The 17,429-nt window shown below is 46.7% G+C and overlaps 1 protein-coding gene across 1 annotated transcript in view; it reads right to left on the bottom strand.

Moving 5' to 3' along the window:
• The window catches only part of Bean1 (brain expressed associated with NEDD4 1), a 41,713-nt gene that overhangs the window by 8,124 nt on the left and 16,160 nt on the right, over positions 1-17,429 (bottom strand). The window contains exon 3 of the mRNA XM_026392639.2: positions 420-683. Coding sequence (XP_026248424.1) covers positions 420-683 — 264 coding nt within the window. The remainder of the gene's footprint in view (positions 1-419; positions 684-17,429) is intronic.

The following is a 17,429-nucleotide window of genomic DNA, read 5'->3' as shown; positions in this document are numbered from 1 at the left end:
CCTGCTCCCCTCCACCATCCCCAGCTTTCCATCCTCCACCTACCCATCCCATCTAACCCACTCAAGCATCCCATTCATCGACCCATCCATCCACTCACTTGTCCATCCATCCCCTCACCCTAAGGCTGAACCATTCACTCAATCCATCACCCATTCAGGCTCCTGCCAATCTGTTCCCCCAAGCAGCCCCCATCTCTCTCTCCATTAGAGGGATCCATTCGGCTCCCTCTAGGTTTCCCACGCTAAGGGGAACACGATAGTGGGCACTCTATCTTGGTCCTGACGGACCAAGACCTCTAGGAAGCCTTCCCTGACCACTCCACACCACGCCTGGCAGAGCCATGGCCTCCTGGACACCTCCTGGGGGTTCAATCACAATACGCTGGTGGCTGCAGGGCCCAGGGTGGGCAGTAGCTCACCGTAGCCAGGCTCGTACTCTCGGTGTCGGTGGCGGTGTCGGCGGCGATGGTGGTGATGGTGGCGGTGGTGACGGTGGCGGTGACGCTGGAGCCGGTTCTGTCGGTCCCTACGGATGCTGCCCACGATGATGGTGATGCAGGAGAGGATGATGACCACCCCGATGACAGCGCTCGCCACCAGCACAGGAGACACGAGCAGGTGGCTGTGCTCCGAGCTCTCCGAGAACGTGGGGTAGAAGTAGCTGGTGCGGTTGTATCGTGCTACTGTGGACAGAGAGAAAGGACACTGAGCCCAGCCCCGCCACACCTTCCTCCTTCACCCCTGCAGCCCTGGGAGCTATGGATTCCTAAATCAATGGAAGATAGTCTGGGGTCCATCCCATGGGTTCTATCCTGGCGGCTCCTGCTAGGGAGCAGGGAAACTGTGCCTCACCCCACTGTCTGCAGGGGCCTCTGGTAGTAAGTGGGGGGCTGATTTGCTCTTCCTCTCCTCTGAAGCCTCTTTCCCTGGCATTCAACTTTTCACAGACAGGAAAAGGGAAACACAGAGAGGGCAATGGGACTTGTCTGAGGGCACACAGGAACTTGGTGGCAGAGCTAAGGAGTGAGAGCAGGTGAGTTCAGGGAAGGCAGGGGGTGGTGCAACTGGCATCCTGGGCCCCTGAGAGCACTGCAGAAGGAAGCTCCTGAGAATGGTGGTGACTGTCCTCCCACAGGGATTAGATCATGGGATCTTAAGGGCTGGAGTGCTGGAAGGGGTCAGAATCAGCAGGAGTAGCCAAAGCACCAGCTGCACTGCTCAGAGACAGCTACCTCTTGTTAGTGAGTATCATGGGATTCCCTTCAACTCGCTTCTCCTGTTTCGCAGATGGGTGGACTGAGGCTCGGTGTGGGTTAACAGACCAGCTCATAGCCACCCAGTTACTCCATGGCACAGCCAAGCCAGAAGCCAGGAGTGGCTTCAGAGTCTAGCGCTTACTCCTCTCCACCATCCCCTGCCCTGCATGGAACCCTAACTAAGGCTGCCAGCCAAGTCTCTGGCTTCGATACTGATTGGACCTCAGGGGCAGGAGCAAGCTTGGGGAAGGACAGATTATTCCTGGGCCCTGTTCTCAGAGGTCCCCTTGCCTGTCCTCCCAGAGCCCAAGTCTGAGCCCCTGTTGCATGGGCATGTGCTACACAGAATCATGCATGGTTTCCAGATCTCACGTTGGATCCCTCTGTGTCCTCAAGCTCAGCACCTGGCTGGGCACAGCAGAAGTGCCTAATGCATGCATGAGTGGCTCTAGATGAGCCTGGGTGGGGTGATGGCAGGCCTCTGTCTTGGATGGTAATAAGTAGAGTCTTAAAGACCAAATTTAAGAGTTATTGAATAGATGAAGGAGCAGAGGTATAATCTTGACTTGCCTTGGTAGCTGTAGAAGGACTTCTAATCTCAGGTAAGGGTTTGGGCATCTGCTGAGCAGAGGTTGGACATTCAGCTGTGATTGCTGCTCCCTTCCCAGCACTTCCCAGTACTTTCCTCAAAGCCTTGCCCACAGCAGGTACAGCATCTTCGCTGGGGCTAGGAACGTGCCTTGGGGGCAGTTATGGACCATTCTGGTGGCTTCTGCAGCCTACTGACCTGAATTGGGAGGGGCTGAGCCAGCAGGTTATCCCTGTGTGAGACCAAAGCTTGGGGCACGTGCCCCAGGGTCTGGCTGGATGCCGGTTGCATCATGCTCTGTCAGGAGAATGCCAGTGTAAGTAGATTCCTGGGGTTCTTTGAGGGCCAAGCGGAGGCCAGCTTTCAGAGCCCTTACCATGTATAGGCTCAGTGCTAAGACCTCAATCCATCTTTGGAGCTATTTATCCAATTCTTCCCATTTACAGGTGAGGACACTGAGGCTCAAAGATGTTGAATGACTTACTCACCCTCAGTCACTGAGCCAGCCACCCTCAGTCACCTTGGCCTGACTGAGCCAGGCCTCTCGGGTCTCCCCACTAACTGTAAGGAGGTAGGTAGGAAGCTCTTTAGTGTATAATAATAGCACAAGATGGGGAAGAAAGAATAGAGTAACTTCATTCTCTTGGAATTATTTGTTTAAACATGAAGTAGACCCTCATAAATTAAGAAGTACATGGAAACCACTAAGAACACAAGCCAGGCCTGGGGCTTGGGTGCCAGCAGGTTTACCACCCAAGAGCCACTGTCTGGGAACTCCAGCGGGGACCTGCAGACCCAATGTGGAGGTTCCTGCAGGTTTGGAGGAGCCTGGGGTATTCCTGCTGAGAGTGCTGGTGGCCCTTGTCTTGCTGCTCCACCTCGGGTTGCTCCTTTGCATGAGGGTATCCCTGGTGGTCTCTCTGCAAGTAGGAGCAGATTCAGATCTTGGGACTGCAGCGTGGCTGAGCCTGAGGTTTCTGAAGCCCAAATCCGTGGGATAGAGACTGGGTTTCGTGATCCCGAGAGACATCAGAGACAGAGCTGAGAAACTTTTGAACACTGACAGAGAGAGTTCGACTTTCCAGCAAGATTTATTTTATTTTATTTTTTGATTCACTAATCTCTCTACCATATTTGGAACAGAATGCTTTTTATGCATCAGTCTGTGGAGGACAATGATCTATGAATGGTGTTTTGCATTTTTGTTGTACTCTTATGTCTTTAATTTTTTTCTCCTTGTTCATATTCTTCCTCTTGTCTATTTTCTTTCCAACTTTTCTCCAACCAACAGCCAATCTCTGTCTGCTCCTCTTGCACTCTTCCTGTGAATTTTTCTTCTAGCTTCTCTCTTCCTCCCTTGCAAATATCATATGCTACCTCTGTTCTCTCATCCATCATTTGAAATTGTAAGTTATTTTAATAAATATTCTGTTTATACTATAGACAGTTATTGAACTCATCATTCTGGTTTAATGTGAGAAAGCAGTAGACACCTTAGTAACATGCTTGTCCTGATGGACACCTGGACCACTGTATGTCATGTCACCCCATGCTTTCACCAGACAGCACTCATTACAATCTCTGGACATCCCCTTCATTGATTTTTTACTTGTTTATTATGTCCTTGGGCTCCCAGCCCCCCTTACTAGACTGTTAGCTCCTTGAAGGCAGATGTTCCAACTGTCCTGACTTAGTCACTGAATCAGCAGCGCCTAGTCAAGTGCCAGACACACAGTGGGTGCTCTTTAAGAATTCGTTGCATGTCAGAGCTTCGTTGGCTCTGGTTCTGCTTCACCATTAGGCTAGAATTCAGTTTTCTCCTCTATTTTTTGACCGATTGTGACAGCTTGAGTTTTGGATAAAGTGCCAACTTTCCTTTTCTACTCCGTTGGTTGTCAGTTACTGTAAGCTAAGATTTCCCATTTTTCAAGATTCACAGATGAAAGGCGAGGCTTCCCTCCATCTCTTTCTCCCAGACAAAATCGCCTTGTCTGACCTCCACTTCGGAGCAGTTTGGTCCTTGGCTAGTTAATCTATAGCATGCTGGCCACCGTTTCCTACCGATGCCAATGGCAGACATTACCAATCAACCGTGGCTCTCTTTCTGGTTCGTCCCAGAAGACAGCCTCCGCATCCTCTTCATCGTAACACTCCATGCTGTGACTTCAACTGCCTAAAGCTGGTCATGAAGTGAAGCTTTTGGCCACCACTCATCCAGTGTGACGCAGTCCACCATGCTAGCACTCCTGACCCAATGGCTACACTTTTCTCTCTATCATGTAGCCCCTCATCTTCAGAACCAAGAACAGGAATCTTGCTCACAGTGGGGCTCCTGCCTGTTCTGTTTTGACCCCAGGTGCTGTGGCCGTCTGGAACACACCGGTCACGACATGATCCAAAGTGGACAAGCTAGTAGGGAGCAGCAGGTACAGCAGGACTGTGGGTGCCCAGATTGCAAACCTAGGTGTGTGTGTGTGTCCCACCAGCATGAAGAACCTGTCCCTACCAGGTGCCAGCCCCATGGGGTCACCTTGAAGATGCCCCTCCCTCACGTCCCTCTGCAACAGATGAGAGCATCACCCTCATCTGGCAGCTCCAGGTTCATGACCAGTCAGGTGGAGATGGCTTCATCCCTGCCCGTGGAAGAAGCCAGTTGGTGCAGGCACCGCCTGTGTGACCAGCTGGGACATTAATCTCCCAGTCACTGCGACCTGCAGAGGAAGGCGCTACTTTAAATTATGAGGGAAACTCCCCCAATTTCCAATGTGGGGCCCATTTTATCAACAAGATAAATATGACTATAGAGAAATAACGTGAAGACCACCTCCCTTCCCACCCCCTCCCTCCCTGAACCCGTGCACCAGCTGCGGCAAGGACAGAGGACGAAGCTTTGTCTCCTTCCTGGACTTTCTTCCTAAGCAGCCTATAGAGAGGTGCCATAACCAGCTGGAAACCCTACCTCAAGAGTATCTGCTCTCTGAGATGCTGCCTCCCCCACATTCCTGCAGCAGTTACCATCTCCTGAGTACCTACTGTGTGTCCTGCACCGTATTCGGTCCTTTTCATGCACTATATTATCTCATTTAATCCTTGTGATGGTCTTTGAGGGGCCCCCACTTTGTAGGTAAGGAAACAGCCTCGGAGAGGCAAAGTAGCCTCCTTAAAGTCATCCTCACCTGTAAGTGGCAGTGACAAGGGCATCCACACAGAGGGAAAGCTAGCCACACTGGCTCCCCACAGCCCAAGCGGGGTCATTTAGGACCTTCTGAATCGATATGATTCCTCATCCCAGCCCTGGACCAGAAGTCCAGTGCCACCAGAGCTGACTTCTGCCTGGCACAGCTGAGACCCACGAACCCTGTGGGGGAGCCTTGGATCCCCATCTACAGAATAAGAATACTGCTAGGGCTGTCTCTGGGGACCACCTACTGGAGCTCAGGATCTCTCTGCAGTGTCCTTCTGTGGCAAGGAGTGCACTCATCGGAGCCTTCCTCTGTCCCGTGCCCTGCGTGGTGTGGGGGCTGGGCCCGGTCTCCTGGACCCCCAGCTCTGTGCTCATGAACACTTGACCAGGGAGAGGTACCTATTATCATCATGGCAGGATGTTCTATTCCTGGTCTTATCACCCACTCACTGTGTGACCTTGGTCACGTTCCGGGCCCTCTCCGGACCTGCTGACCACATCTGAAGAGGCACTTGGTCTGGGTCAGTTCTCCTTTCACAGTGGGTGGGGGGTCTGAGGAGGACGGGGAGGGAGATTGGGAACCATGAAGGGAAGCGTTGAGAGAGAAGCCTGTGTCGGGGGCCGCCGTCCAGGGAAAGCAGGGGACGCGCAGGGGAGGGAAACCGAGGCAGACTCTCACTGCCAAGTCCTCGCCGAGAAGAGCATGTGGGCGGCTCTACAGTCACTCTGGGTACAGAGAAGTGCTTTTAGCAGCCCCAAGTTACCTGAGTGGCCGTGGCAAAGGAGACACCACGGTGCTGAGTCAACATCTTTAAGCTGACAGTTTAAAGAGAGGCTGGTGAGAGGAGAAGGGCAGCCAAGGACTCAGATCTGACTGATGGCTCCTGTCACAGTGATTCTGAGGACATTTGTTACAGGTCCACTCCTCTGGCAAATCTGGCCTTGACAGGGCACTGCTTCCCACAGCTAAAGTCTTCACAGGGGGGCCATGCGGTCAGGGAGGGAATGGAGAGGAACATCTCCTGGGCGCCATCTTCCCTCTGCTCACCATTGGGGGGCTCCAGGCTCCATGGGCTGGCAGAGGGGCTGAGTCAGGGGACATGCCAGGGCAGGGTTGGTTGGCTTGAATACTCCTGAGTCTTCTCCCTTGCTCTGTTGGGTGATCTCTCTGTCACCAAAAGGCAGAAGGAAGGAGAGGGCTGGGGGTGGGTCAGGGACTTCTCAGAAAGGGGATACAGAAGGGCTGGGTCTTGAAGGATGGACAAGATCAGGGGAAGGAGGAAGGAGCATGGGAAGAAACAGAGAGAGGGGTGATGTCCCTGCAGAGCTGGAAGAGGGGGCATGCTCCCAGGGTGAGACTGTGATGTCACCTTGAAGGCAGTTGAATGCTTCATCATTGGGGTGAGGAAGAGGGTACTTGATGTTTGGGATTCTTCCTACAATGGGGATGCATCTTTACGAGGAGTCAACTAATGTCATGTTGAGGTTCATTTGTGGCACTAGGGGTGGGTGGATTACAGTGGAAAGGAAGAACACAAAGTCCTGCACTTATTCACTGATCCTCCATCAATTTATTCAGCTAACAAGTTATCCACCCCCACTTGCATTTATCTACCTAGGAATCACTCAACATCTACTTAATCACCCTCTCATCCATTCAGCCACCCACAACGCTTTATCCATCCATCCATCCATCCACCCATCCATCCATCCATCCAGCCATTCACCCACCTACCCATTCTTCCACCCACCCATCCATCCATCTATCCACTAGCAACATTCACCAAATGCTTACTCCTTGCTAGTTACTGGCTATTACTGACTACTTGCTAGTTATCTATAAATATAAGATGAAAGTGACTTATTCCACCATTAAGATATATCCTACCACTGAAATAAACTCATCAAATGACCCCCTGCCTTCCTCTGCATATTCAAATTCCATAACTTTACTGTCTGAAAAGACTCAGAAGTGTTCAAGCCAACCAACCCTGCCCTGGCGTGTCCCCTGACTCAGCCCCTCTGCCAGCCCATGGAGACTGGAGCCCACCAATGGTGAGCAGAGGGAAGATGGCGCCCACGAGATGTTCCTCTCCATCCCCCACCCCACCAACCGCATGGCCCCACTGTGAAGACTTTAGCTGTGGGGAAGAAGTGCCCTGTCATGGCCAGATTTGCCAGGGGAGTGGATCTGTGACAAATGTCTAAGACATTCACTAAGGGTTTTTTTTTTTTTTTAAATCTCTGCCATGAGGAACAACTGATTTATTGGTTGGAAAACTCACTGAATCATTTTCAGAAAACAGTTTCCTTTATTTCTGCAGAGAAAATGGTGAACTGGCTGACATTACAGGACATTGCAGAGTGGACACTCCTCAGTTTCCTGCTAGAGGCTAGAGTCATGAGGGGTCTCAGCCTCCTTGTTTTTTTTTTTTTCTCTCATTACCATCTAGAGTTGGTTGTTGGGCCTTTTCCATACAGAACCCAGGTTTTTATAACACCGATCGTCGCTGAGCATGCCCACCAAGAAGGAGAGGGTGGACTTGTTGAGAGGCAGCTGCTGGAGGCTGGCTGAGACCACCCATAAGTCAGGGGCATTGGTTCCCACACCCCAGCTTACAACCTAAGGCTCAAAATCATGGCTTAGAAAAATGACCATTGACTCTAACGTGGACTTTCCAAGAAGCTCCTGAGTAACTGATAGAGAAAATGTTAAATTCATGCACACTGCAAACGACCCTCAGCTGCCCACCCACAGGAGGGAGAGCATGTATGCAGGATTGTGCAGAGGCCACATCATCTGCATTCTGTTCTGTATAGGCAAGGTTTTAAGTCTCTGAACATGGTGGACCAGCTTGTGGCTGAGAACCTTTCCCAGGAACTGTCTTTCTGGAGTTTTGCTTTGGTCTTCTGCCTCAGAGCCCACTCTGAGGGGACTAGTTTAAGAAACAACTTTATCAAAAGTGCCTTGCTGGGGGGTGGGGATGTGGCTCAGCGGTAGACCCCTCATCTAGCACGTGCAAGACCTTGGGTTCAATCCTCAGCACCACCTAAAAATAAATAAAATAAATATATTATGTGCAACTACAACTAAAAAATAGAGTATTTTAAAAAAGTGGCTTGTTGCGGGTATTGTCCACTAAACCTGTCAGTATCCCATAATTGGGGCGCCATGTAGGAAATTCAGTCAAGATATGTAGACCGTGAAAACCTTTGCTTTTTCCAAAGAACTATTTGTGCCCTAAGGACCACAAGCATCATGCAACTGATTATCTTTGCCTTTTTGCTTTGGCTCCCAGGATGCTCAGAGATTCTTCTGAGGCTCAACCTCAACAAGAAAGGAAACCAATCTTTCCTTGGCTTTCTGGTGCTATTTGGCATCATTCAACCAAGAACATACACAGATGACCTCTGTGAGCCAGATTTTGGGGGAATAAATCTGACTTAGGGTCTGTGTGGATCACCATTACAGTATTTGCTGTTGTAGCTGTGACAAATCGTTCTGATCTGGGGGTGTTTCTTGTGTTGTTCCAGAAAGAAGAGGATGCCCCAGTGTTGTAAGAGCCTGGCTCCGTGACATGGGCCAGCGGATTTTAGCATTGTGTATCTTAGTTTCTAATGGTGTTTCTGTGGATAAAGGAAGATAATTTGTATAAGTTACATAAACACTCCAAAACTGCAACTATAAAGCTGGACAAAACTGTCGAACTATCATTTCAGTTCCACTTCAGAGAAGAAGGGGGAGATTTTGTGTGTTTTGCCTGCTACTGCCCCGTACTGCTCCTTAGCAACCCTGGCAGCTGGCACAGGATTGGCTGTGAAAGCCAACAGCTTCCCTGCCACTGGCAGAGAGCACCGTTGACTTAGAGCGCTATTAGTTAAAGTGGCAATTTCAGGGGTAAGTAAATAAGGAGGGCCAGCTGCTGCAGAAGCCTAAAGTTGTGGCCCTGTGTGTGGCAGGAGAACTCAGAGGCTAACTAGAGATCCAACAGCGAGCTCAGAGGTGAGCCGATGGCAGGGGGCCCCGGGAAGTTCTCCATGTACCCTGGTGGACGAGTCGGTGTGCATGTGCCGAAGAACTATCGCTTCTCTGGCTGATGGAGCTTCAGTTATGTGCACAGGAGACGTGACAGAGCTTAGCGGGAAGCTAAATTGGGGCAGATGTGAAAACAGAAGTTTCCATGTTCTTCCCAGCCTGCAGCCAGACTCCACCAGCAGAGCCTTGCTATCCTGAGATGTTGCAGTGTAAGCTCTCACCCCTGCTCTTTGGCTGAACATTGAGCTATACAGACATATGTCAATGATTAGGGAGAAAATCTTTAAAAATAAGAAAAAAAGAAGTGGGCAGAGGCATTAGCAGCTGCATGTTGTAGGGCAAATCTACTTTAATAGATTTAGTTTAGACCAGTGATTAAACAAATAGAAAAATGACAAATACCTGGAGAGGTTAAGAAGTTCAAATCTATATATATATATATTACATATCTACAATACATCATCTAAAATATCCAATACTCAACAAAAATTATAAGTCAGAGAAATAAGGAAGTGTGATTCATATTCATATTCAGAAAAAAATCAAACAAAAACCAAAAAGCCACTCAGTAGAAGCTGTCCCTGAATGTTTCCAGATGTTAGATGGAATAGACAACGACTTTAAAGCAGCTGTTATAAATACATCCAAGTAACGAAAGAAAGTCATATTTGAAGAACCGGAGGAAACCATAGCAATGTCCTACAGGATAGAGACGCTTGATCAAGAAATAGAACAATAACAAGGAGCAAAACAGAAATACTGAGTTGAAAACTAATGACTGGAATAAAAAAATCATTAGAGGAATTTATCTGCAGAATTGAACTTTAAAAAATAAATCAATAGAAAGCAATCTGATGTGGCAAAACAGAGACAAAAAAAGATCCAAGAGGAAAAAAAAAATTAACAGAGTCTCAGAAACTTCTGGAATAACACTGAGCATAGCAAAATAAGGGTAGTAGATGTCCCAGAATGAGAGAAAGAAATGCTTAGGAAAAAATATTTGGAAAAAATAATGGATACATTTCCTAAATGTGACAAAAACCCCTGCCTCAGTAACCAAGGAACTCAACCAATCCCAAGTCAAATAAATAGAGATCGTGACATGTCAATCAAATGAGGGAAAGACAAAAACAAGGGAAAAGAGAAAAACAACCTGTTGCCAAGAGGGGAAGAAGAGTACTCGTTAATTAACTCGTCAGAAGTTAATGGCTAACTTCTAATGAGGAGAGCAGGAGGCAGCAGGTGGAGACCCTGGGAACCTCAATCTAGAACACTGCATGAGCAAAATGAGCCTTTTAAAGTTGAAGGTGAAGACATTTCCAGATTAAAAAAAAAATTAAAAAGGCTGGGGCCAAAAAAAAAAAAAAGGGCCACCCCATGTTAAGAGCATGTCAAGTTCTGGATGTGACAATTATGTAGGTAACAGAAAAGACTCTACCAATACGTTCCTTCTCACGTCTTCTTTAAAAGACATAGGATCAGATGAGCAGTAATTATAATGCCACTTGGTTGGGTTCATGTCATATTCAGAAATCATAAATGTGATAATAAAATTACCAAAATGGATAAGGAGGAAAAGGAGATGTATCTGGAGCAAAGTTTCTATATTTTATTAGATTTGACTTAGTATTATTCTGAACTGGATTGTGGTAAGGTAAGATATAAAACTCATCCCTAGAGCAACCATTAATACATTTCTTTAAAACAATAGGAAAAAAAAAGACCAGAAGAATCAAAATAGTAGGTTAAATGTGCTTATGTAACACAAAATAAGCAAAGGAGGAACAAGAGAAACAGAAAAACAGAGGACATGAAACAAAAAGTAAACAAACAGCGAAAAATGGTGATGTGTCTCTAATTGTATCCATCATTTATATTTTAATTACACAGAGTCATGTCTTGGAAAAAAGATGTGACTTTTGCTTAATAACCCTGAGAAAATAGCAGGGATAGTCAGAGTGAATAAAAAAAAGCAAGAATCCAACTATGAGCTAGCTATAGACACACACTCTAGGTTCAGAGACACAAATGGGTTAAATAAAAGATGGAAGGAGCTATACTGTGCAAACAGCTGGCGTGATTCTGATGACATCAGACAAAACATAACCTCAGACCAGAAATATTACTGGTGACAAAGACATTTCATATTGACAAAAGGCTCAATATATCGGGAAGATATAACAACTCTATATATGTGTGTGTGTGTGTGTGTGTGTGTGTGTGTATAAATGAGCCCTAAACCCATGAAGTGAAAATTGCCAGAGTTCAAAAAAGAAAAAGACAATTCAACCATACTCTGATTTCAGTGTCCCAGTCTCAGGAGGAGACAGGACAACTAGACAGAAATTCATAAGGATTCAGGAGACTTGAACTCCACCACCAATCAACCTAATTGGTGCTTCCAGAACACTCCACGAACTGAAGATTCCACATTCTTTTCAAGAGCGCCTAGGACACTCTCCAGGATGTGTGGGCCATAAAGCAAGTAGCAATAAATTTAAAGACTGAAATCGTAGATCATATGTCCTCTGATCACAATTGGGATTAGATTGGAGAGTCACAATAGAAAGGTGCCACACTGTCTGCCCACTACTGCCAGTTCCTTCATACCTTTATGGCAGGGGGAGGAATCACATCTTTTACCCCTGTGGACCGAGTCTCCCTAACCTGGAGATTGAGGCCTGCAAGAAGAGGCAGGGTCCTGTGGGTTCTGATTCTGGATCACATTAGAGTTGATGGGATTTTGCTGGGCCTGGTGGCACACACCCAGCGGCTCGGGAGGCTGAGGCAGGAGGATTGCAAGTTCAAAGCCTGCCTCAGGAACTTAGTAATAAGTCCCTAAGAAATTTAGTGAGCTCCTGTCTCAAAATGGAAAAATAAAAAGGGCTGGGGATGTGGCTCAGTGGCAAAGCCCCTCTGGGTCCAATCTCAAATAAATAAATAAATACTTTATATTCTTAGAGATATTCCCTAAATATAGATTCAAATGTGAACGGCAAAAACAAAGTTTAAAGAAGAAAAGTTCAAAGCACATTTTCATGATCTTAAATTCCTTAAAAAGATTATAACAAGCACTAACCATGTGTTGAGGGGATGAATAAATTGGGCCATGCGGAAGTAGAGAACTTTGGTGAGAGTTTGGGTTGCAAGATGGCCAGGGAAGGGGGATGGGTGTTGGAAGAAGACTTTGTGAATCCATTCAGCCTTTGTCTCCTGCTCCAGGATCCTGGAGAATGCTTCTCATGGAGGCATTTCTCTGCCTAGGTGCCTGGAACGAGTTAATAGATCCCGAGACACCAAAAGATCCTTCTTTGCATCTTCATGGAGTCGTGCCATTTTTTACCATTAGCTTTTCACTCTAATAGGTTTATTCTTTGCTGGGTACACAAGAGAGTAGTTGCGCCATCAATTATAGCAGCTCAATGTCAAACAGCATTAGCAGAGTATAAACACGTCCGTGATGATACAGGGAAACCAATTTTGAAACCTAGGCCTTATGTTCAATGAGAGGACCTAAAACAGACTTCCTTCAAATAAGTGATTAGTAAAAAGCCCCTCAGGATTCCTTTTCAGTTTGAAATATGCAAATGTCAGCAGCCGCTCACTGGAAAGGTGTGCTATTTACCCAGACTGTCTTTAAAGATGACTCACCATCAGTGCTTTTGGTTCCTCTGATTACCTGTGTTTCCGTATCACTGTCACTTGAGAATGTTCTCTCCCACAAAGATTTTTTGCAGTTCAAGTATATAGCTCTTGGTTACTGAATTAAACTTGGAAACAGACCTTCATTCAGTTCTTATGATGTTTTTGCCTTCTGGACTCTGTCAAAGGCAGTCAAGGTCAATGTCGCAGGGGGGGAAAATGCTGAGTGCATCTTTGTTCTCCTGTATGTGTTTCATTAGCTTGCCGTCCCCTGGTTGTGTGTGTGTGTGTGTGTGTGTGTGTGTGTGTGTGTGTGTATGTGTGTGTACTGGGGATTGAACCAGGGCTGCTTAACCACTGAGCCACATCCCCAAGCCTTTTTATTTTTTATTTTGAGATAAGGTCTCACTAAGTTGCTTAGGGCCCTTGTTAAGTTGCTGAGGCTGGCTTTGAACTTTCGAGCCTCCTACTTCAGCATCCAGTGTCACTGGGGTTACAGGTGTGTGCCATTGCTCCTGGCAGCATCCCCTGGTTCTTGGAATAAGGCAGTTGTGTAGAGTTGGGCCTTCTCCTTCTGCTTCTCCCCCTCTAATCAAACCCACGCCTCTTGCATGCTAGGCCAGCTCTCTATACATTGAGCCACATCCCTGGCCCTGGGCCTTTCATTATTGTATGCTGATAAGTAAATCCCACAGCAGGAGATGGAGCAAAAGCTGATATTGAAATGAGAGTCAAACATTCAACTGAATTTCAACCCATCTTTTGCTTACAGTGCTAGGGTTTTTACTTAAAGCTCAGTGTAATTTATATTTTTTAAAAATTTAAAGAACATGCCACAGGTTTCTAATATACAAATTCAGTTATAAATTACATAGCGTCTGGGAATTTGATAGTCATGTTGTTTTAGATAATTGAATTTTATGCTTGGTAGACAAGATGGCACATCAGTACTGCAGGTGTCATTGATCATCCCATTCCCTCAAGAGAATAAAATGGGATCGATGCCACTATTGTCACTGTGCACAGCGCTGGGGACTTCCTGTGTGTGTATAATATGTATGACCACATGTATTATTAAGTCCTTAAACTATTCAGATGGCTGTTGGTATTTTCAAGTATTGGCACTAACTTTTTATCTTTAAGAAAAACGTGAGTTTTTTTTAAAGGTTCAATGATTTCATGTGGTTCTTTAAATTGTATTTGACATAAACTCTGAAGTTTCAGTAACAGTATATAAAAACTCTTTAACAAGGCTGTTGTCCAACTCCACATGAGCCAAACATGGCTTATATTGTGTAAAATTTTATTCTTTGAACTGTAGCAATAAGATCCTCTGCTCCTGAAGAGTACAAGAGGGTATTCCATAATATTATGTTCTGTATGATTTTATTTTTGCAAATCTTGAAGCTATACACCAAAATTAATAAATTCTTTTTTAAAATTTTTTTTAGTTATACATGGGTACAATATCCTTATTTTGTTTATTTTTATGGGGTGCTGAGGAGCAAACCCAGGGTCTCACACGTGCGAGGCGAATGCTCTACCACTGAGCCACAACCCCCATTAGTAAATTCTTTATATATGAAAAATTAAGAATGCCCATGCATCCAAAGATGCCATGATGAGAATCAAAGGGTAATCCACAGAGAGGGAGAAGATTTTCACAGTAACAGAGCCAACAGAGGATTCATAATATACAAATTGAGGATTGATAATATACAAAGAGTCCCTAGAAATTAATAAGAAAAGGCTCATTAGAAAAATGGACTAAATATTGAGCAATTCCTTAACAGAAGAGGATGTTCTAGCTGCTATATTAAGTCAAGTTAAAATTAAAACCACAGTGTGATAGCGTGACTTCCTACTAGAATGGTTATAATGAAAAAACAAATCCAAATACAAAACCAAAACAAAATTCAGATAATACCAAGTGTTAGTGAGGATATAGAGCAACTAGAACTTTCACACATTGCTGGTGAGAAGGTGAACTGGTATAGCCACTTTGGAACACTGTTTAGCTCTATCAAAGTTAAACATATCTACACCCTCTAACCCAGAAATCCCACTCCCGGGTGTAAGGCGTTTTCCAACTGAAATACATTCATGTGTTTACCATGTACTAGAATTGAGCTACCTAATAAGATAACTGTGAGCCATACATACCTACTTAAATTCAAATTAATTTAACTTGATGGAAAATTAACTTCTTCATTGGCACTAGCCACATTTTAAGCTCTCAATAGCTACATGTGGCTAGTGATTATTACATTCAACAATGAAAACAGAGAATATTTTCATGATCACAGAAAGTTCTGTTGGACAGTGCTAGACCAGAATGTGCTTGGTGCTGTTATTCATTCATTGCCCCAAACTGAAGACTACTCAAATGCCCATTAAAGTAGAATGGATGAGCTCTTGGGAGTGTATTCACACGAAGGAACACAAGATAGTGGCGAGAACACATGCAATTACACCCAACAACATGGGGAAGCTCACAACCTACCGTTGAGCTAAAGAAGCCAGATACAAAACATTCACGATTCCACATAAAGTTAACATAATAGGCCAACTAATTTATGATGACAGAAATCAAGATAACAGTTGCCCTTGGCATGGGTCGTAGCTGGGAAAATCCCTGGGGAGTTCTGGGGGGCAGGGAACCATATGCTTCTTGATGCGAGTGTGTTCACTGTGTGAGAATTCACTGAGCCGCACACTGCTGATTTGTACACCTCTGTGTGTGTGTGTGTGTGTGTGTGTGTGTGTGTTATAGTTAGCGATGTGCTGGCAAAGCAGCCTTCAAAGAAGGAGAGGGAAAGGAAGGAAGAAGAGAAGGAAAGGGGGAGGAGAGAGGAAGGAAGAGTAGAAGGAAGGATGAAAGAGAAAAAGGAGGCAGGAAGTCAGGGTCTCTGATTTGTGCCGTTTGCCAAATTCCATGGTGTAAATATCCCCACCACGGAAGGTTTCAAGGTAACAAAGGTTTGACCGCTGACTCATGAAGCTCTTATGCATGTAACAGCTGGCTTTCGTGAGCTGGTATCTGACTTTAAACCAACCAACCAACCAACAAATCCCCTGGAGAATCTCCCTCTGGGTGTTGGAGGTTGACTGGGGGCAAAGCCTGGAGGCAGGTCCTGCAGGGCAGTGTGGGGGGGAGAGGTGTGCTGGTCTGACAGTCCTGGCCTCATACCTGAGGCAGGTGGGCAGAGGGAGTAGCCCCTAAGAAGCTCTTGGTTTGGGGATTCCCGGGGGACTTTTTATTTCAGATGCAAAGACAAGCCAACAGAGAAAGCTTGGGAGGCAGAAATGTGCTCAAAACTCCTGCGGTTCCAGCATGGGGTGAGCCCAGGGCTTGCACCCAGTAGTCCTGCTTTTAGATCCTGTCTGCTCCTGGTGGTGGATCCCTGGGCATGTGACTTCTCTCTCCTGGTCCCCTTCTCTTGTCTCTGAGGCATGCAGACTGCACACTTCTGTGGTGACATCACAGAGGACAACTAGCCTCCCCCAACCACCCGGGCACAGTTCCAGGTGCAGGCGGGGCTGGGGAGAGCCAGGGGAGCCCCTGGGAAAAGGAACTGCAGTGTTCTTACTCATTTCCGTTTGGAGAAAGATCCCCTGTGGTGCACAGCGCACTGGGCTTTGGGATGCCGTGGATGAAAACTCTGGGGGCCACTTGCTTTCCCTGGCAAGACTTCTCGATACAGAAACCATTGTGCCCTCCACAACTCCAGGCCCTCTGCAGCCTTATTCCCACACTTTCTCCTGGGTGACCTCATGGAGCTTCACAGCATGGAAAAGCATCCATGTACCCACAGCCCTCCCCCCCCCCAATTGACATCTCCAGTTCCAGACTTGTCCTTGAACTCTAGGCTCATGTCTCTAATTGTCTGCCTGTGTCTCCACTCCAGTATCCACAAAGCATCTTAGAGGCAGTGTGACAACATCTTCAATCCCGACTCAGTCGCCCGCCACACCTGCCCATAACCTTCCCCAGCTCACAAATGGAGGCTCATTCCTTCCGTGTGCTCAGGTTGCAGACACTGCCATTGGGGACACCTCTCCTTCTTGGATTCCACTCCAAATCCAATTAATTTGCAAAGCCAAACAGCTTCACCTTCAAATCTCCCCACCTTCCCACCTCCATCATCAATCCCCTGGCCCCAGGCACCACCATCACCAGCTAGGCTGCTTCCCGCCTCCAGCTTGGGCCTTCCCCTTGGCTCCCCTCCAGCCTCTTCTGCCATAATCATGGTGATAGACCCTTCTCAGCTCAAAACCTGCCCGTGATTACCCTACCATGGCCTCCAGGGCCCTCTGTCTTCTGACCCTCATTGGTCTCTGGAACTTTCCCTGCCCTCCTCTCCAGGTGCCTGACCCTCCTGTTATTGCTAGAACAAGCCAAGGGGTACCTCTGCCTGGAATCCCCTTCCTCTAGACCCCTGCATGGCTTCCCTCCAGTCACTTCTGTTCCAGGGTCCGCTTCGTAGGGCCCATGCCCCTTCCTGTCACTGCACCCTGCTTTGTCTTCACATCTCTGCTCACCTTTGACACACACATACTCATTTGTTTGTCTCTGTCTACGTCAGTTCTGTGAGAGCTGGGATGCTCTTTGCTCATGGCTGTAACCCCAGTTTGTGGTAAATGCTCAAAAACTATTTGTTTTTGATGAATAATTGAATGGTGGAAGGAGCCTGATATTAGGAGTGACCATCCGCCATTTAT

Source organism: Urocitellus parryii, chromosome 15, assembly GCF_045843805.1.
Source record: "Urocitellus parryii isolate mUroPar1 chromosome 15, mUroPar1.hap1, whole genome shotgun sequence".
NCBI lineage: Eukaryota > Metazoa > Chordata > Mammalia > Rodentia > Sciuridae > Urocitellus > Urocitellus parryii.
This window is presented reverse-complemented; position numbering and strand designations above follow the sequence as displayed.